At 39.9% G+C, this 23,009-nt stretch overlaps 1 protein-coding gene across 3 annotated transcripts in view; it reads right to left on the reverse strand.

The window, feature by feature from the left end:
* Positions 1–23,009, reverse strand: part of LOC124795017 — a 237,859-nt gene that overhangs the window by 84,739 nt on the left and 130,111 nt on the right. For all 3 annotated transcript variants that reach the window (XR_007016637.1, XM_047258782.1, XM_047258781.1), the window contains one exon: positions 8,921–9,101. Coding sequence is in view for 2 of the 3 variants with exons in the window: in XM_047258782.1 (XP_047114738.1) it covers positions 8,921–9,101 (181 nt within the window). In the remaining variant the exon portion in view is untranslated. The remainder of the gene's footprint in view (positions 1–8,920; positions 9,102–23,009) is intronic.

Below are 23,009 nucleotides of genomic sequence, written 5' to 3' on the forward strand. Positions count from 1 at the left end.
GATATCTATTCCTTCACAGTTACTGGAAGACAGTTTTGATCTAATTTTTCTTCAGAATATAATACAGCAACTACTTTTAAGTTTGTGGTGAAGGGAGACTAGAGGGATTCGAGATCAGACTTTTATTTATTTATTTATTTATTTATTTTTTTTTTTTTAATCGTGACAACATCTACTAGATCAGTTCAAAAGTGACTGGCTACTTAGTGCAAGCACCTCTGAAATACTTTGAGCTCTCTTCCTACAGTTCACACTGACCATTCCTTACATGATGCGGAGATAAAATGGAATGTGTGTGTGTGTGTGATAAATTTTTGCAAATACCACAATATATACATAAAAAAAAGAAAATTTGATGATATAATATTATGAAAAGGATTGACTGCTACTCACTGTAAAGATGACACATTGAGTTGCAGACAGCATGATGTAAAGATTCTTAGATATAAGCCCAAAGACTTCTATAGAAAACAGAAATGTGCACACATTCACACAAACAAGCACATGCCACACACCCATGACTGCTATCTCTGTCCACTCTGGCCTCTGGCCTACTACATCTAATCAAATAGATCAGAAAGACAGCTATTACCATCCAGAAAGCTGCTGACTCTTCAGTTATACTAAAGAACTGGTTTTTTTATGTCCAATTGGTAGTTTAACATTTACTTGATTACACTGGTATTTTCAAAAAAAAAAAATAATAATAATTACTTACCTCTTTAAACAGTGAGTGCTGAACACAGTATTTTACAACTTGTTAAGCAGTTCTAGAACAAACACTGTTACTTGCAATGCAGCTAACAGAACTTTTAGGTCTTTGAATCGAGGTATTCTGATAATTTGTAGACAGAGTAGTTCATGAGGTATGTTTTTCACTTTCTTTTGAACCGGTTAGGATTCCAAAATTCTTGCTTCATGTTAGAAGGAAGGCTGTTGAACACGACTGCATTATAGTACGCATCTCCATTCTGGACCCAAAACAAGAGTGAAAAGGCAACATGATAATTTTGTTTGCTCCTTAAATTGTGATTGTGTACCCCTCAGTGCAGCTGAAACTGATTTTCAGAGACAGTAACAAAAACCATTTGGAATAAAATTTAGTAAGAAATGAATGTAGGAATTTCACAGTCCGTAAAAATCCTTTTGCAAGATATGCAGTTATCTACTTTACACAGTTTTCTCATTGATCACTTCTGTTGAATAAACAGGTTATTTACTTTAGGTGCACTCTCAAAAAGATAACTGCATATGACAACACAAATTACAAATATGGGAAGTCAATCAACATTCTTGCCTTTATGTTAACACATTGAGAGATGCTTCTAAGAGCAAAAATTCTTGATTAGAATACATATCTGTTGATTCATTTCTACTGATTATACAACTAGACCACACAGGGTATTTTATTTAGCGTGTGACCACTAATGTATACTTTTGGTGTTAGGAGGTTATTTTTGCTTGTTTCAAATTGTATAATATCATCCCTTCTGAGATTAAGACACTTTTCTTAGATTAAGACATCAACTATTAACTGTGAATGACTTTGAAGCCTCTTCAGCAATCATCTTGGCTGTGTCTGCTTAGGCTGCGTTCTGACAGTTGATCAGTATGTTTGTGTCATCAGAAAACAAAGTTTTGAAACCATCCTTTGCAGTCTCTGGGAGATCATGGCAGCTGCAGTGTAACACGTGTTAAGTTCGGCTCGCGAAATTTAGTTGAATTCGAAGGTGTTCTCGCAGGTAGTGTTGTCTAGTACCAGTGGAAATTGTGTAAACAACAGTGTTCTGTGCAGTAGTACTATTTTTTTTCTGTGCTCCGCCAATATCTTCGAGAAAATGGTAAACAGAAGAGTCAACAGCAGTGCGTTCAGCAGCAGGGAAGCAGCAAGTGCTGCGGGCTCGTTCTTGGCGGAAGGTGTGGCCGCGGCTCGATCTGATAGCAGGCACTATATCAGACACTGTAACGGCAGCAGTATTGGCCAAAATGCGTGAAACTGTTGAGGCCAATACTGCCAAAATTACAGCACTAAAAAAGTCTGTGTCTGAATACGAGAAAAAGGCACGAGAGTTGGAAGTGAAACTATCTGCCGCAACAGATTAGCTAGAACAGTACCAAAGGCGAAATAGTCTACGACTGTTTGGAGTAGCAGAAAATAAGGAAGAAGACACAGACAACCTGCTTATACAGATTGCACGTGAAAAATTAGGCGTTGAAGTGACCAAGGCAGACATTGACAGGAGCCATCGGGAGGGACGAAAACTACCAGGTGCTACCAAACCTCGTCCAATAATAATTAAATTTGTCTCATACCGAAAAAGGGCAAAGATCTTTACCCAGAAGAAGTAGTTAGCAAGGACAGGGCTTACAATAAGGGAAGATCTGACAGACGAATGGCTAAAGATTTTAAACAGTGGCATATCCCATTTCGGTCTTCAGAATGTGTGGACTCAGGATGGCAGAGTAATCATTAAGACAGCAGCTGGAAAGAAGACAGTCACAAACACGACAGAACTGAATAGTATTAAGTGAAGCTACTCGAGCCAAAAGTGCAAACTTAACACCATTTGCAAATTGTAACAGCCCTATACTCAGATATAGTCTTCTAATTGTATTACCTTTTTAAATTATACCCATATTTGTACCTTCAACTAATTGTTTTTGTAACTGTATTAACTTTTTACTATTTTTTTTGTATCTGTAGCTCTAACCACTACTTAATTTTAGTTACTGCTAATACTTTTTTTCCTTTTCTCAGTTTATTCTCTTCCATTCTATAATAGTTCTATTGCAATTATTAGTCTCTCCTTTAGTTCATCAACCACCCATCTCTTCGGTTTAAATTGTTCATAACAAAAATCACTATCAGTATCACTTCAGCAAATTTCAATCTAATTGTAGCTTCCTACGATAATCACTACCAGTATCACTTTAGTAAATTCCAATTTAATTGTAGCTTCCTACGATAATCTATTAATTATTAAGCTTACTTCTCTCTGCTGGCAGCATCGGCCTCTTGAATCACTCCCCTTTCCCTTATTTCCACCCTAAGCTGTTTCAAATACGCTAATTACATTTCTCCTCTTACGACATAGGATACACAGTGACACACAGCCGTCACTACTTTGGTCATATTCTCCTTGTACCGAATACCACTAATCCATTTTCTATACTCCCGCAACCTCAGGAAATCTATTGCAGTCGCCTTTCTTTCGGCACTCGCGGAGTCACAAATAGGGCGCACAAAATCTCGGACACTCCTGTGTTATGTCACTTGGCGGAAGCACCGGCCAGCGCCCCTCGCAGCTGGTAGTGCCTAACAAAGGGACAAACCAGTCTGCCACCCTACTCCAGGCTGCTCAGCGGAACACGTCAGAGCTTTTAGCAGCTCACTGCAACATCCAGTATTTACCTGCACATTACGAAGAACTTAGCCTCCTTTTCAACCAACTAAACTACCACGTAATCCTCTTATCCGAAACGTGGTTGAAACCATACATATCCTCTGCATCTATTCATCTCCCAGGGTACACATTTCTTAGGGCAGACAGATCAAAAAAGCGAGGGGGCTGGGTCAGTGTGTGTATACGAACAGATCTCAAAGCGAAAATCTTGTGTACGTCAAACCCTGCTGAAGAAAAAGAGGCTGAATTCATGTTCATTGAAATAAATATACAAAGTCGGAAGTTCTTGACTGTCGTCGTGTACAAGCCGCCAAAAATAAGCTCAATGAGTTCCTTCCAGTCGGAATTACATTCACTTCAGTGTCAATACGAACGTGTCATCGTAATGGGTGACTTGAACATAGACCTGCTAAGAGACATTCCCTCCGCAATAAACCTAAGAAGACTGTTTAGTTGCAATAGCATGAACATCCTTCCATTACAACCTACACACCATACGGCGCACAGTCATACTCTTATAGACGTAATCGCAACGAAACAGACTGACAAAGTAAGAGATGTTGGTCAAACATCGGCCCCTGGCCTCTCAGCACATGATGTAATATTCCTGGCCTACTCTGTGCAGCCCCCAAGGATCAAATCGCGTTACATAACTTGTAAGAATATGAAACGTATTGACCTTGACGCTCTAACAGCCGATTGCCCAGAAATCTCATGGCATCAAATAATCAGAGAACCTACAATCGACGGCAAAATTAATGAACTTGGTGATAAACTCACTGCCCTCTATGACAAACATGCACCTGTGCACAAAATCCGTGTAAGGAAATCTCCTGCTCCATGGCTGACAGCTGAATTACGTCAAATGATGACTAATAGGGATGCTGCCCACAGGCGTTTCAAGGCAGATCCGAAACCCGAGCGTTCTGAAGAATACAGAAAGCTACGGAACAGAGTGAAACAATGCATTCGCAATGCTAAAATCAGGCACACTCGCTCCCTTGTATGCAGCGATCTGACGCCCACGACTCTATGGAAGAATCTCCGTAGCTTGCGGGTCGGAAAGGCAAAATCGGAAACTACTCTTCATGTGTCAGCTAACGAATTAAATGAATTCTTCTCTGCACCTCTGAATACCAGCACAGCTGATAATTACCGTCCACAAGAATCCCCAAACAGGATAACTAACAACGATACCTTCCATCTAAAACATGTAACAACAAATACGGCAAGAAAAGCAATAATGAGAATCTCTTCTGATGCAATAGGCAACAACAGTATTGGTATAACCATGATTAAGAATGTTGCCGATATCTTAGTACCTGCCTTAACTGACATATTTAATTTTTCCCTCATGAACGGAATATACCCCACTGCATGGAAAAGAAGCATAATTCAACCCATCCCTAAGATCGAAAACTCGCAACTGCCTAGTGATTACCGACCAATTAGCATACTGCCTGCTGTCTCCAAAGCACTTGAATATATTGATCATGACCAAATCACTGAACACTTGCATGGATTCAGCCTATATGAGAAATTTCAATCCGGTTTCCGTAAACATCACAGCACAAACACTGCTCTAATTAAAGTAACTGATGACCTGAAATATGCCATCGACAATCGAAAGGCAACAATATTGATGCTACTGGACTTCAGCAAAACTTTTGACACTGTTAACTTTGACATATTGCTCAGAAAAATGCAACAGCTTAATTTCTCAGATAGTGCAATGAGATGGTTTGAAAGCTACTCAAAAGACAGACAGCAATGTGTTGTCTGCGTAAGTGAAAAATCTTCCTGGAAACATGTTTCCTCGGGAGTGCCACAAGGATCAGTCTTAGGACCACTTTTGTTTTCTTTATATGTCAACGATATTTCGTCGGTTCTGTCCTCCTGTAAATATCATTTCTATGCCGACGACCTCCAGCTCTACCTAAGCGTCAGACCCGAAGATCTAAACACTGCAATCGCTCAGATGAATGATGATCTGTCTTCAGTAGTGACATGGGCGAAAAACCTGGGGCTTAAACTAAATGCAAAAAAGACGCAAATAATCTTAATAGCCCATCAGAAATTAATAAGTTCAGTTTTCCACGAACGGCTACCTCCTATTCTGCTCGACGGTACTCCAATACCATATCAGAAAACTGTTAAGAACTTGGGTGTAACTTTGGATGAGCATCTCAACTGGGCGGAGAATACAGTCGCAGTGTGCCGAAAGACGTCTGCTTGTCTCTATGCTCTCAAAAAGTTTCGGAACATATTTCCACAGGACTTGAAACGCCAGCTCGTGCAAGCACTCGTTCTACCGAATCTCCACTATTGTGATGTGATTCAACAAGGCATGAGTAGTGAAAACAAAAGACGGCTAGAACTAGCCATGAATGCCTGTGTCCGTTACACCTGCAACATTTGCCGATATGATCATGTTAGTGCTTCACACTCCGAGCTAGGGTGACTGCAGCCGGACAAATTGCGTGACTACCACACCCTATGTCTACTTCACCGACTCCTCATCGCGCAAGCACCCCAGTACCTTCCTTCAGAGATTAAAAACTTGTCATGCCATCATAATCGAAACATGAGGTCACTCTTATTTGGTATCCTAACAATGCCCACTCACAAAACAAAAACTTTTGCAAACTCCTCCTCAGTTGCCTCTGTCCGCCTCTGGAACAAACTGCCCCTTACCTTATGCAAAATTCAATCTCCTGCTGCTTTTAAGAAGAAGTTGAAGCATTTCCTACTACCATCCTCATAACGATCTCCACAAAATTAATGTACAAGGCCAATCCTCTCATCTGTCAAATAGCAAAGCTAGCGTCTCCTATCTTGCTCCTGAGATGCATTCCTCTTCATCTATCTCTATTAGCCACGCAATCTTCTTTTCCTTTATATTTCCTTAATTATGTTTCATCATGTCTCTCTATTCTTCTCCTCCCTTCACCATGAGTCTCCCTCATACTCCCTGCTGCTAGCACTCCTATCAGAAATCTTTCTCTTCAATAATGTCTAATTATAACGGTACTTATGATCTATGAATATAAACTTATATGTATGTATTTTTCCAGGTGTACCTTTCTAATTGTTTATTTCACTTTTTGTACTAGATGTAGTTTAACATGCCTACTAAAACATATGAATGTAAAATAAGTAGAATGCCTGATTAGATGTAAGAGAGGGCCTGATGGCCCTAATCTTGCCAGGATAAATAAATCAATAAATAAATAAATCATTTACATAGCTTACGAATGAGAGGAGAGCACTACTGATCTGTGGAATCCACGTAATATGCTACTCCATTTCTCAGGTTGGGATCATGCCTGTGACACAGTCTGTCAGAGAGCCCCTCAGCTTTCTCTTTTGAAGCTAAAACTCTAGACATTTAAGAGGGGTACCATCAGTGCCATGACATTTCAGTTTGATTGTGATTACAAAAATCTATTTGGCAGAGGCTTCAGCTAGCTCACAAAAACAGGATGAGTTTTCTGGTTTAGCTCTTATAGTAGTTTTCACGAGGTTTTGTACTGCTCTCTCTGTAGGAAATACTGTACGAAAACCAAACTGATAGGCAGTTAACTAGTTCTGCTGAGTTAAATTATGCAATATTTCAACAAAGGCCACTTTCTAAAATATTTTTGGAAAGATTAGAAGGAATTAAATTGGTCTGTAATTATAGGTGGTTTGTTTATCCCCAGTTTTATAGATGGGTGTAACTACATAATATTTAAGTTTGTCAGGAAATATAGTATATCCTTAGACATTGACAGATTACAAGAATAACTCCCGGATAATAGATCAACACAAGATTTTAATATTCTGCTAGAAACACCAGACAACTATTTCTTTTTAGTGACCTGATGAATTTTGTAGGCACCTAAGGGGCTATATTTTTGAAACTAGTGTCTGCTGGTAGTGCATTTAATACCTGCACGAGGAAATCTAATGCATCCATATTTAGTTCTTTATAAGTAGGTTGAATGTTTACTGTCACTCTGAGGAAATAATTATTGAATTTGGAGGTCAATGATTTAAAAGCATCAAGATTTCTGACAGAGCTGTTGTCTGGGGCCCAATTCACTTTGGGTCACAACTTTTAGTTGTTTGATAAGTTTAATGTTCTAAACCATTTTTGCCTTAGTCGTACAGTGTTTGATCTTTTTGAACACAACAATAGTGTTTAACTTGTTTCATCTTTTTGAACATAACAATAGTGTTTAACTTTACTTAATAACAGATCAGAAGATTTCTGACTATTATGGAGTTCCATTTCTTGACTATGACTTGTTTTCTCAATTTTCCTCACTCTTTGTAGCATATTATACTTTAAACTCTGGAGTTATCAATTCCCTGTCTTTGTTCTTCTTTGTTTTATCCTTTTTGTGTTTGCTTTATAAATTTATTCATAGTGTCCTGTGTGTAATGCCTCATTAAACAAAATGATTGGGTGATTCTTTATGGCTCTTTGACATTTTCTTCTAAGATCTGAACATGACTGCTTAGACCATTTCATTGTTAACATTTTACCATCTTCGTCAAATAAACAAATCATTATTGTTTGAGGAGATTTTGGGATTGCAGCCTATCATCATAAACTTCATTCGTCAATTTTTCACTGGACATTTGAAGATGACAGGCAGGTTCCACTTGAAATATCATGGAATGAAGTTTACGATGACCAGTTGCAATCCTGAAATCTCTTCGCACACTTAATTCGCTGGGAAAATTTTAAAGTTCACAATTCATTATTGGTTTTACAGCTAAATCACTGCCAGTTGTTGGGTTTAAAACCAAATGGGTGTTACACTATATCCTTCAACACTCATTGGAAATTTCATAATGGCAAAAAAATCCAAAGCTGGATATTAAAAATCAGATGCCTTCAATCAGTACTGTCTAACAAAAAAAAAAAACAACATTATAGTCTCCAAAAACAAGAGATCTCCAGAAAATTCTACACAGACTTATTAAAATTGTCTAGGATTGCTTTATGAAGTTTAAGATGACACCTGCTGGTGCCCTGTGAACTACCTGTAACTCAGAGGAAATGCAAAAAATCAAAAGCACAAATATGGGAAACGATGAAGTTAGAAGAAGATCTGAAGGAGTTCACACACAGACAAGATGAGAAAGTAACCAAAGAAAAAGACACACTCTCTCTCTCTCTCTCTCTCTCTCTCTCTCTCTCTCTCTCTCTCTCTCTCCCCCTCACACACACACACACACACACACACACACACACACACACACACACACACACACCAAAAAGAGGGAAGAAGGCAGTAAATATTTCATTCACTCTTAACACAGATGGGAATATAACTGTATGTAGTCAATATGAGTTTTGTGTTTGTAGGTAAAGATGAAATAAAATAAAACAAGTTTTTATCAGACAAATAGTTTATCAGCAGGCAAAAGATAAATAAAGCTCATAAGAAACAAAATGCACAAACTGTTATGACTACTGCATGACAAAAATTCCTTTAGATGAACATTACATTAAATCATCTTACGTGCAAGAATGAGGATCTGGAGCATGCCAACTAGCTCGATGAGTGCTTTGTGAAGGTTGTGGAGAGCCACTATTGTTTCTCAATGGTGCACTTGCCCGCCGCTCTTCAGAGTGTCCTTCACCCCAGCCAGTACCAGATTCAGGCAAGTTTCCATCTCCAGAGCAGTTTGTTAAGGTGACTCCTACAAAATTTTATAACAAATAATTTCTGTATTTTAATCAGAATATCCTATTACATTAAGCACCACGTTTGTAAGGACAGCAGAAACAACATAATGTTCATCTTGATACAAAATGAGGACAAGCAGATGATAAGAAATAAGGAAAACATAAGAATGTCCACGTTAAAATATGCATTCACGCATGTGTGTGTGCGATATATATCCATCCATGTGTGTATGACACATATTATTACAAAAGAGAAAAAGTATGGACATTGAATTATCGATGCACACATTAGAAGAGATAAGCACTGCCAGAAACTACGTTGTAAGAATTACTAACAATCAACTATAAAAAGACTGCAATATTCTATACATACTTACACAGAAAATAATTGAACATAATCAAATTAGGAGGGAAGACACTATTTAGGAAAATATATTGTTGCTACATCAGTTACACTACATAGCTGCTGTTTATCTAGGAGTCTTACTATTTGTTTGACATTTACATGATAACATACAAAATCTTGAAGAATATTAGTTATCTACCAGTTTAAAAATTACGTGTCTCTTTACAGTGAACATTGTTGCTCATCATGCTGATAACAATAGTTACAGTCTTTTACTCTAGAAAACCAAATTAATTGTATTAGATTTCTCTTATAAGATGAAGTTTTATCATTGCATTTTTCCATTTCTGGCAGGAGTGTTGTTGGGGGTATGTGACAATATATTTCATATGTGTATGTGTAGGCAGCAGAATGTACTACATGGAATATAATAGACATCTATAGCAATGTTTTGTATAATTTGTGGTCTTACCTTGACAACATACTGTTATGAGCTATTCTGTGTGATCATGAATGCTAAAATATAGCTTGACTTATTTCTGCAATTTAGTGTTCAGAATTATTTATTTCGCTGCCCTATTTCTAAAAACTATGTTACAGATTTGCATCAAAATATTACACACACTCTCTGCACAGCCTGCACAGGGAGAATAGTAGTTCAGAGGTAATGTGCTCCACCTCTCACACCCAACGCAGGCACCAAAGCAATATTTTGTACATTGTAATAAGTATTTGCAAAAGCAGACATGAAGCATGCTTAAATATTTAGCGCAATCAAAACAAATTAAAATCATTTTTTGTAACGACCTGCTTAATAATGACATAGTGATGATTATAATTTCAAGTGGCTCTAAGACATGGTGCAAGTCTTTCATTGGACAGCACCTTGGCAGCTTGTATGTCCCTAACCTGTCCCAGAAATTCTGCCATGGAAAGGGAGCCTACAGTTTAATGTGGGATCCAAAACATGTCATTTCTGGTGAATCTTCATACCACTGAGATGTCCACATTTGTAGGTTAAAACAACTGCCTGAGATACGCAAAGTGATACAGCTAGCATACTTTTTATCAAACAACTATCATGGAATAAGCCAGAATGATTTAGTCTATGGCAGGTATCTTTGAGACACATGGCTATGGAGTAAAGACATACAATGTGTGTCACCTAAGAACAGCCAGGTATTTTTTTCACAGTGTTTTGGCAGCACTTTCGGCTTTGCAAAGTTAAGGTGGAATCAGTCCAAACAACTACTGCTCATCATATGTTTCATGTGAAGCACAGTGTTAACAGAAAATTTAAGTTTGTTTCTCATTATAGACAAAATAACTTTTAAAGCAAAATTTTACATGCCCATTTCATACAGCATCCCAAATTAGTCTAGTGCAATATTCAGTTTAGCAGTATGTAATAACAGGGACAGTAAAACATGAGGAATAATCAGTACTCCGGTGAGATTTAGCAGCACTGCATGATGGTAGCAGACGGTGCTTGGCAGGGCAAAATGAGACAGGGCAAGTCAGGCATAGAGTGTTGCTCAAGAACCAGTTATTCTTCATGTTTTATGGTCCCTGCTAATGTATACTGATAAAATGAATATTAAAATAGGCCAACTTCAGACTGCTCGATCAAATGGGGTCTTAACATTCCACTTAATTTTTTTTTAAAGAAAAGAAATCAACACTTTCCACTGATACTGGACACTGCATGAAAGCAGTGACGGACATTATCCATCTGGGATGACTCTAGCTAACACATTACAAAAATGAAATTGAAAATATCTGCCACAACACCAGAGAAAAAGTGCCTGCCGTCTCTTAGGAGAGGCACACAGTGTATCATTGTCGTACAATAATAGTCTAACAGTTTTTTGTGAAGAAGTATTAATATCAGCAGTGTATGTTGTGTGTACTACTGGACTACATCAACGAAAGTAAAACAAGGGTAATGGAATACATTTAAATTAAATCAGGTATTGCTGACGTAATTGGAGTAAGAAATAAGACAAAAAGTAGTAGATGAGTTTTGCTGTGTGGGCAGCAAAACGAGAGATGGCAGCTGATGTAGAAAGGCTGTAAAATGAAGACTGGCAGGAACAAAAAACACATTTCTGAGAATGAGAAATTTGTTAAAATCAAGTATAAATTTAAATTTTGGAAATTTTTTTTGAAGGTATTTGCCTGGAGTTTAGTCTTTTATAAATGACATAAACAATAAACAGTTCACACAAAAGAGACTGGAGAACAAAGTCTTTTGCAACAGCATTGTTGTTTAAAACATTCTTGGACTTCCTGCAGTTGTTCCTGACTAAATTGATGGAGGTAATTGTCAAAATCTTGAAGTTTTACACTGAACTGACATTGTAAGAAGTCCGAGAATATTTTATACAAATGAGGATGGAGGTTTTTGAAATGTGGTGTTACAGAAGAACTCTGAATATTAGATGGGTAAATTAAATAACTAATGAAAGATACTGGATATAAATTGGGAAAACAGAAATTTATAGCACAAACTAATTAAAAGAAGGGATTGGTTGATAGGACACAATCCAAGGCATCAAGGAATCATCAATTTGGTACTATAGGGAGTTGGGGGTGGAGTGGGGGGTAAAAATTGTACAGGTCGAGCAAGGCTTGAATACAGTAAGTGGGTTCCAATGATTGTAGGCTGTGGCTGTAGTAGTTATGCAGAGTAGAAGAGACTTGCACAGGATAGGCTATCATAGATAGCTGCTTCAGCCCATTCTTTAGACTGATGACTACAACAGCACTGGTTGCTAACCAGTACATAATCGTGTTCCAGCCTCCACTCCAGTCATTTAAAATGGAAACTGCTTGACAGTTAGAAGACTGTGGTACAATCTGGTATTGTGAGCATTTTTTCCATTTCTAAAATTCTTAACTTTTTGTCACATGCCTACCACGTTAGTGACGCAGTTGAGTAATACACATGCAGTTACTGCCAAGCATCGCTTTTGCAATGTTTCAAGAATCGCTTGACAGTAATGTCAGTGAATTTGTATTTTAGGTACTTGTTCATTTCAAAAGGAATTAATAAAAGGCAAAAAAGGTGTTAAGAATATATGAATGATAATATATTATCTAAAGTTCATAATTACCGTAAGGAACTCCTGCACAGAATCAAAGGAGTTTGCCACAAGGAAACCTTTCACCTTGGGAGTTAAACACTTGAGGTTCATCAGTCAATTCCTTCAGTTAATTGGAAGCCTACTGAAAATGAAACTCACTGAATAATGCACACCTTTCTGTACAGTGCCTGAGGATGTGTCATTCAACTGTAATTAATTTTTCTCTCTGGTATTCACTGAATGTATGTTTCAGTTTTTCTGAATGAGTCAGTGTTATCAACAACAAATCTCATATGGAATATGTGTGAAGAGATGGTAAAGGTAGAATTCTGCTACACTTTAACAGCAGCCTACATGATGTTTACAAACTCATGCTGCACATCAGTCTGAATAAACTTCGCCGGGCTAAAAATATTCTTGGTGAGTACACACAGTAGCCCCAAAATAAATGACAATACGGTGAAAGCAAGCAACATAAATTAGCCTTTGTGTTTCAGTGTCACAGATAAAGGAGATCAATTTTATAGTGATGACAGTATCATTCAGTTTCTGCACAATATCCTTAACATGATGTTTCATAGAAAGCCTTTCATCTACCCTCAGCCCTGATGATGTAAAAGGGTTAATTTCACAGACTGTCTGACCACCTCGAGACAGTAAAATTTAGCTTTTACACGAGTTCTATATCGGATACTGTACACATTGCAATTTGTTAGACTTATAAATTAATCTGTTCACTGAGAGCCATGTGCTGATGTTACTGGCTACCCTGTTATCTACATTACTTATATTGCACTCTATGTCTTTTGTAATATCACTTGTGTCATCTGCAAAGACTGAAATTTTTGACTTACCTGTCATGTTATGTGGCAGATCGTCCATACACATCAAGAAAAGCGAAGGACCGGGAACAGAACCTCGTGGTAACACCCCTATCCTTACATCACCCTAGTCAGATTCAAGCTTTCATCATAGTAGGATGTAGGGTGTGGAGGATGTGTTGCCTGGAACTATCGTGGCTCAAATGGCACTCACAGTCTGGGCAAATACAGGGTGTTGGCATTGCTGGCATCACCATATGTCCAAAATGACAACTGGAATTTGGCTGTTGGTCATGAAGGTCAGCATTAGTATGCAAGGCTGAGTGCCCACAACTGCCTTTGCACTTTTATGCAAAGGTACCAATTATACTGAAGTCATAGTGATTTATGACAGTTCTCTGGATATTACAAAAGGCATGACAGGGTCCTTAATAGGACATGTTAACACCACAGACAGCAATGCATACTCTGCAATATGCACTCATACTAGCCTCAAGGTTGGTACAGAGTTTTTGTGGTAAGGCATTCCATTCCTACACCAGCATGGCTGGCAACTGCTAGAGAGTTGTTAATGCATGTGAACAAGCTCCCCAACACATCCCACATGTATTCAATAGGACTTAAGTTGGGGAAACAGGCAAGCCAGTCCATTTGTTACATATACTCCCGTTTCAAGAGCTCCTTTACCTGCACTGTCATTCATAAAAATGGAGTCAGGGCCAGATACATCCTGAAAAGCTGCACAAAGGGGTCAGGAGTACAGTGACACAAAAACAATTACCAGTGACTGTACTATTTTCACTGATTTGGAAGTCAGTACCCCTACCAACATTACACCTTTCCTCATCGTAACATCAGGATGACCAAAACGATAGTATTTTACAATGGTCTGGGTGCATTACATTTTCCCATCTTTTGCCATACGATGGTTCGCCCAGAATAATTATGAGCTTGGACTGAATCTACTCTCATCCAGGAGTATGGAATCCCACTTCTCATTGGTCAAGTCTCTATGCTCTTGGCCCGGTGATACATGGTCAGAAAATTAAAGAAATAAAAGCAAAACCGAACTTCCATGTTAAACAGGCTAGTACCATCTACGAAAATCTGAAAAAAGACTCACAATATTCAAAAACTTATAATTCTTTCAAGGTCATTGCATTCATCAATGGATGCACTGTTCTGCGACATCTGACTATGAAAGTGGCCACTGAATCAATTTACTTGAGCCATACATGATGCGTTTTCACCAGTTTTCTCTTTTACAATACTTTTTACTACAGTTAACGGTAATTTGTGGTTGTGGATGTTTCATAATGTACAAAACAAATCTTCACATATTATTGTTCTCCTTTATTAATTATTATTTTTCATGTTATGTTCCAATATAAAGGATATGACAAATTATGAACAATAACTGGTCCATACTGCATGGATTTCCATTAAGCAAATAAGAATCAAATAACATTTTTCCAGCCTTATTTATACAACCCAATGTTTCTCCATTTCTCAATACTGTGGGTTACCCATTTTTCGAGCATGTCTTCATCTGATTGAAAGTAAGCTTCTATCTGCACAGTTCTGGAGAATGGAGCTAGGTTGGAAAGTCAGAATAACCCATGTGATATACCAAGAACATCGGTCTTTTGAATCACATTTTTTGGTACACTCAGCAAATGATGCTGTACACTCCCAAGGCAGCAAGTTGGTGTAACCATTCAGACATTCTATTAGTTTGGTGACAATTCCCATAAAGGAACTCCCATGCAATGAACATGTCAGCTGGAAAACAAATAAGAGTAGTTTCATATGTTGCTCTGCCTTTAATATTGTAAGGAATGCCAGAGGTGAGGCAGAAATATGTGGTAGAGGGCAGACCATAGAGCAAATTTTACAGTATGGATGGATGGGTGAGTAAGCAGCCTAGAGATTGGGATAGTGATGTGGAAATATCATATGGTATGGCAATATAATGTAATTGGATAGATAAAAAATCTACTCACCATGCATTTTTCGTATGCAAGCTTTTGGAGCCAGTGGCTCCCTCTTCTGGCAGTAGGGTTGAAAGGAAAGGAAGAAGGGTGAAGAAAAAGGACTGGAGAGGTTTAAGAAATGGGGTAAAGTTTGGATCTGGGGTGAAGCCATGGGAACCAAGATGGCTCCACCCTATACCAACCTTCTCGTGGGTCGGAGAGGGCTTTCCTGGGATCCATAAGACTTCAGCCCCTCGTTTGGTTTAGAAACATTGATGACATCTTTTCCATATGGACTCATGGTGAAGTTGACTTGTTAAAATTCCTGGAATCTCTAAATACCTTCTTCCATCACAGTATTTCTGAAATTTACCCCATTTCCTAAACATCTCCAGTCCTTTTCCATCGCACCTCTTCTTTCCCCTTCAACCCTTCTGCCAGAAGAAGTAGCTACTGACTCTGAAAGTTTGCATGTGAAAAACCCTTTTGATGTGTGCAATCTCCTGAAGCTGCTTGGTGAGTAGATTTTTTTATCTATCAAATTATATTGCACTATCATGCCGTATGATGTTTCCACATCGCTATCCCTACCTCAAAGCTCTTACTCGTCCAACCACCCACACTTTAAAACTTGCTCTGTGTGTCTGCCATCTCTCATATATTTCTGCCCTCTATCATATATTTCTGCCTCACTTCTGGCATACCTTACAACATTAAAGGCAGATCATCATATGAAACTACTCTTATTTGTTTTCCAGCAGACATGTTCATTGCATGGAAGTTCCTGTATAGGAATTATCACCAAACCAGTAGAATGTCTGAATGGTTACACCAACTAGCTGCCTTGGGAGTGCACAGCACTGTATGCTGCGTATGACTCAATAAGACCAGTGTGCTTGCTATTATCACATGGGTTATTTGGGCTCTCCCACGTAGCTCCAGTCTCCAGAATTGTGGAGATAGGAACTTATTTTCCATAATATTCTCTCAACCAGTCACCCTCCTGAGTTTCAGCTCAATTAGCTTAACACCTTTACTCCTTTCTTCTTATCTTAGTGTGCATCATGATGCCACATTATTTTATTTCAATTTATTTACTTGCTTATTTTTACTCTCCTTTAGGTGCACCCTTTTCTCCATCTCTCATCCTTTCTTTCTATACAGATGCAAACATATGCTCTCCGTTGCATTGTGCTTCATCTTTCACCATTTCCTTGTCATACATCTTTCACCATTTCCTCATCATACAAGGTGGATCTCCCTTAACTTTGGTTTCTGAATTGTCTCCCTTTTTCCCCTCCCTGTCTAATGTCCCCCTCCCAAGATTCTATGTGTAATATTCCGTGGCTTGTAGATGAATAAGCTGAAATGAAGCCAGCACATTGTCTTTCAAATTTAAAGATACACATCTCTGTTTTGATTTGCAAACAGAAAGCTTCAATTCTTTTACATAATTTAATTCCTTTCTATTATGCAGAATCACGACTTGGAGTTATGTATCTACAATGACAAAAGTATTTATTTTTCAATAGCAAGCAGTAAATAAAAAATAAATAAAGAACTGAGTTTCAATACATCCATTGTGGATGACGAACTGTGACTGCAACTTAAATTGGCAATTTATCTGGTCATAAATACGCAAACAGTCACTTTTTTATGATTTATTCAACCATTTTGCATTATAAAACGTTTCATCATTGATTACTCAATTACTGTCATTTCCACCAGCAGCGTCAGCACTACATCTAGCTACACTTGGTCCCCAACATAACGTTCTTGTAAAACTTCCATCTGATGATGAGCCTGCAGTGGCTCAACAACATGTTCATGGTGGAATAAATCATCAAAAAGTGACTGGTTGCATATTTTTTACCAGATAAATTGCCAAAGAATTGAATGTTTTACAGAAGGCAATAGGCTCTAATCATTCTGTGTTATTTGGGTTACTTCAAAAAGAGGTTAAGTGAGCATAATTTGTAAACACTATTCACTGGCCCATTCCCTTCAAGTAAGAGTGCATCAGTTGGTAGCCTTGTGTTTTAGTGGTGATATATCAGTTAATGAGTTCCTACTCCATCAGCATCCCACCATTTTTGGTGGGATCTCGGGATGGATTGAAAATTTCAACTATTATACCAGACCTCTGCAAAAACATTGACAACACTGCAATAGTCACTGCCAGAATGCCTTCAGAATAGTGGAGGAATTGGGTGAAACACACCACATTGCCTCCCAACTGGAGTGTGTCCATTAACATCACATCATGAAATACCATAGATCAGGGGTAGACAACTGTTTTTTACTTACTGCCCGCTTCTGCATCTCTGTTGGTAGTAAAATTTTCTAACTGCTCACCAGTTCCATGGTAATTTTGATTTACTTTACATAATTTATAAAGCAGAGTTACAGGCTGCAGTCTTCTGTATGTGATGTAACTGTCATTTGCACATTTTTGACATAGTTTTGCATTTTCAGAAATACCATTTTTGAATATGTTATGATGATCTGAAATGGGTCCCAACCTAAAACTAATCATCAAGTGGATAAAAAAAAGTGAAATTTGGAACTTTGGACTGGTTTTTTCATTGTACAGATTAATGTAAGTTGCTGACCCACAGCTATTCCAGCATGCTGGAAATTCATGAAAGTAATATAATCTCAAATCAGTACCAACGAACAAGGGAAAAACTGCCTTAAAAAACAATACATACAATCAGTGTTCCAACTCAAAAGTCCAGGTCAAAAACTGAGGTAGGCTTTTCAAAGCCTATTGCCTTTGGTGGGTCTTGGCATGTTAGCTTACAGCGGGGGCAGAGGTTATGCCCACACCTCACCTCAAGTGGCTACTTGGACCCTGCCAAGGTCGTGTTGGAGGACAGGGCATACATCACTTAGTTATCACAGATAGAGCAGGGGGCTAATTGCTTGGAGGGGGAGGTAACAGGTGCTTGGGGTAGGGGTATCACATCGGTTAACTCACTCTGGCCAAAGGTTGGGGGAGTTGTGAAGAGTGAAGGATTGAATTTGGAGAGGGAGGTATAAGAGAGAAAGAAGGAGAGTGGACAAAAGGCTTTGATGCAGGATGCATAAGTTCAGGCTGAGGTGGGTATGGGGCAGGACTTAATGAAGATGGGGACCAGGAGGACTATGGGATCAAAAGATGTGTTGCAAGGCCACCTCCCATTTACATAATGTGAAAAAGCTGCTGTTGGGGGAAGGATCCAGATGGCACAGGGTTATGAATCAGGTCACTGAAACCAAGCACGTTGTGCTCAGTAGTGGTTTCTGCTCTTGGCCATAGTTTGGCAGTGGCTATTCTCGTTCACGTGGGCAATTGGTTGGTAGTCACCCTAACATAAAATGCTGTGCTGAAATCACAGCAGAGCTGGTGTATGACACGACTGGAGTAGGATATGCTGGGTGGGTATATTTCACAAATCTCATGACTGAGTCTTCCACAGGGTAACAATCCATGGACTGTATACTATTGGATTGTATTGGATTGATGGTGTTAAAGAGATGAAGCTAAAAGTCATCAGTCCCTCCATCCTACAGGTGTCAAGCCAGGAAGAGTCCTCAGAGAGGAAGAACACAGAATACAAATCCTGCACCCAATTTGAATTGAGAATCAATAAAACCAAGAAATGGAGGTAAGGAGAAGTGACAGAAGGGCAAGAGAACAAAGGTGGGGAACTGCTCTTCCCAGAAAACAGATGTAGAAGAAATAGAAGAATGAAAAAGGTAGGATGGACAGGTGTGAGGCAAGATCACCAAGCAAGGGTAGCCATGGGTCCCCTGGATCATGAAAGGCAACAGGGCACCAAGACAATCCCTCAAGCCACCTATGAGGCCAATCTGCTCTATCTCAATGAGAGGAGTGGAAATCACTTTCACGGGTAAAACCTAAAACCAGAGCAGTTGCTTTGGTGTCATCCACTAGCACCAGAGGTACGCCATCATACAGGCACCACACTGACAGTGAATGATACACAGCCTGCGAGAAGCATGAAGAGGAGATTGTCACACAGTTGTGGTCTCCTTTACTGTTTGCATTTTGTACAGAGAAACCAGGGCACACCAATCTGTGTTCCAAGCCCCCAATAAATGATGGCACAGAGTCGACTGAAGGTCTAATTCCAGTGCCCCAATTTCAAATGTCAGCATCCTTATAGCCTAATTGGCCAACCAGCAAGCATTTTTGTTTCCTGGGGTATCCAGACATATAACCAACTGTTCAGCTTCATGGAGATCAGAAAGGAGATCCTTTATAGTCACAACCAATGTGTGTGCAGGGTAGCACTGGTCAATAGCCTGAAGACTTCTCAGGAAGTCATTGTTAATTGAGAATATCTTGTTGGTGCAAGGATGAACACGACTGAGGGGTCGAGCGATGGCCATCAATTCTGCAATTAAGACATTGAATCTGTTTGGCAGGGAGTGCAGTTCACTGCACCTTACATATATGTGGGCAAAACCCATTCATCTGTCGACTGTAGGGCCATCAGTGTATACCCCTTTTGAACCCAGAAACCCATCAAGGACAGCCAGGAACAGACAGTGAAACACCATGGGGTCAAAATAGTCTTTCAGTCCAAGAGACAGGTCAAGACATATCCAAGGCACACACTGTGGGGGTGTACGCTATCGTTCCCTGGTAAAAAGTGACAGCGAAGGAAGTTGGAGTTCAGAGCATAGACACTGAAGATGAATGGCAATCTTGACTCCAGTAATGGACCATTGTTGCATTGTTGTGGGAGGGGGATCTCCCTTCCAGGAAAAAGGACATAATAGTTTAGATGCTCAGGGGAGCAACAGTTACTGGCACCTGATCTATAGGGGAGGAATCCTAGCCTCCACAAGTAGGCTGTTCATAAGACTGGTCTGCAAGGCATCTGTCGCAAGTCGGACCCCACAATGGTGAATTGGGTCCAGCATTCACAGTGCTGAAGGCAATGATGAGCCATATGCCAGACTCCCACAGTAAAAACATAGCAGGATCAGAGCTTTGTAAAAGCCACTAAAGTGTAGAGTGGTCTTTGCCCCAGGTGATCTTACTGAGACAGCGAAGAGTATTAAAATGTGACCAGCACATTCGCTTAATCTGGTACAGATGGGGAAGTCATATCAACTGGACATCAAAGGTTAATCCGAGAAAGTGATAAGCCTCCACTACAATGAGCAATTTGTTGTCAAGGTAGAGTTCTGGTTGTGGATGGTCGGTATGATGGCAAAAAAAGTTCATGATACATCATGGCACCTGAAAACTGAAAGCTACGGGTGGGACCTCATGGCTGTGCCTTTCTATGGCACACAGCAAATGGTATTCAGCAACACCCACAGTAGACGAGCAATAGTAAATGGAAAATCAGCAGCATACAGGAAGGGTGACACTTTAGACCCCACAGTTGCAGCTAGACCATTCATAGCCACTAGAAAATATGACTCACTTGATACAAAGACCTCTGGGATACCAAAAATGGTTCAAATGGCTCTGAGCACTATGGGCCTTAACATCTGAGGTCATCAGTCTCTGGGACACCATTCTCTTGTATATGGGAGGAGGGGAGGGGGGGGGGGGGGGGAAGAGCCACTATTGGAAGCACCAACATGAGTCCAGAAAGTGCGATGTGACAAGAAGTTCCCAGGAGCTGGCCATGGAGACCCCATTCTTGTAGCATAATAAGCACGTGATGATGCCATACGATGTCGTAAGCTGTTTTTGAGTCAACAGTAACATATTGATACTGGACAAAAGCTGACTGGATAGCAGATTCAAAACAGGTAAATTGCCAGCATTAAAACAGTCTTGGCAAAAACTGCCCTCGGACAGAGCCAAAGGACACCGAGACTCAAGTTACCATCATAGGTGCTGGTTTACCATACATTTGTGCAACTTGCGGAGAACATTAGTAGACTATCTGAGAGATAGCTGTCAATTTCAAGGGGGTGTTTACCAGGGTTCAGCAGCAGTATGATTATGTTTTCTTGCAACTGAGACTGGAACTCACACTTGCTCCAGATATGGTTGGAAATACATATTTGAGCATTTGACAATGTATGCAGTTTTGCTCTGGAATTGTGTCAGTGCACTGAGGAATTCCACCCATTGAATGGAGCATAGTGATAGGTAAGTGAATTTGCTCCAGCTACTGTTTGAGGACATGAAATCCAGGCTGATAATCCACAAATGGAGAAGATCGAGCATAACACAGAACAAAATGTTTGGTGACAGTATCTGGGTCATTGTAGACAATATCATTGAGGGAGACACTAGGTGCAATTGTGGAGGACAGGCATCTGCAGAGGCATCACACCTTTGCCCAAATCTGCAAAGGAGGTATTCGCTGTCCATAGATAGTAGCGTACCATTCCAGGCATTCTTGTTTCTGTCATTTTACTAGGTGCCAAACAGAGGCAAGTAGCCATTTAAAGGTGATGAGGTACTCCGTTGATGGGTATCACTTATGGCATTGGAGAATCCATCTGTGAGCTCTAAGGGCTATGGCAATTTCTGAAGTTCACCGAGGTACTGTCTTCCAATGGGGGTATCTGTTTGCTAAGTCTGCTGTCAACAGAATGGCTGTAGTTGTGCTCTGGACAGCCACAATGATACCTCTACATGGAGGGCTGAGAAGGAAATTGGTGGAGGCAAAGGGATTCCAATCAGCATTCTTGAGAATCCATCTGCGTGGACATCCAAGTGAGTGATGCTGAAGGAGGGACAGGAAAATCGCAAAATGATCACTGTCACACAGGTCATTGACGACTCTACGTTGGATTGAAGGGAGAAGACCAGAGCTGCGAATGGAAAGATCAATGACCAAATAAGATGATATGCCACACTGAAGTATGTGGGGGCACCGGTATTCATGAGACATAGATCGAACTCTACAAGTGAAGTTTTGATAGCTTCACCACGGTCAATGTTTGTAGTTCAACCCCACAAGGGGTTGTTGGCATCGATGTCACCCAAAATGAGGAAACGTGAGGGGAGCTAAGAAATCAGTGCAAACAACACATTCTGAGACACTTCACCAATATACGTCCTCGTACAAATAGCCACAGCCTCTGAAGTTGTATCAACTGGTACATGTTCACTGTAGACATATTCCAGAATGTATGTGCAAAGTCTGCCTGATAATCTGTCAAGTCAGCTCAGTTCTTAAAACAGTCCCGATAACTGCTGAGGGTAGGGGTTCACTATGCTGGGAACCACATTTCCTGGAGGACAATGCAGAAAGCATGGGAAACGCATAACAGACATTGTATCTCAGTCAGGTGGTGGAACAACTGCTACAGTTCCACTGGAGGATTGTGCTGTCGGTGTCCTGTGGGTGTGTGAAGGGGCCAAGGAGGCATGTCATGCCCCAGAGTCACCAACAGCCACTGGTTGTGAGAATACATCACCAATTCACAACAGTTCAGTAGCAGGTTGTGTGTGTGTGTGTGGGGGGGGGGGGGGGGTATCTGGTGTCACAGAGGCCACCAGGAACTCTGCCTCGTGTACAGGATATAAACAAGCAGGGTCCAATGGCACGGTGACTACTGGAATCTTCTTTGGCTTGGAGATATTCTTTTTGTCCCTCTTCTCTTTGGATGATTTTGATGTTCGCAAGAGCCTGTCTGCCCTAGTTTCAGGGACAGAGGAGGAATGCAAAGCTCCTACAACTCACAACCTGTGGTTCTTTTCAGCCAC

This window comes from Schistocerca piceifrons, chromosome 4 (genome assembly GCF_021461385.2).
Source record: "Schistocerca piceifrons isolate TAMUIC-IGC-003096 chromosome 4, iqSchPice1.1, whole genome shotgun sequence".
Classification (NCBI taxonomy): Eukaryota; Metazoa; Arthropoda; class Insecta; order Orthoptera; family Acrididae; genus Schistocerca; species Schistocerca piceifrons.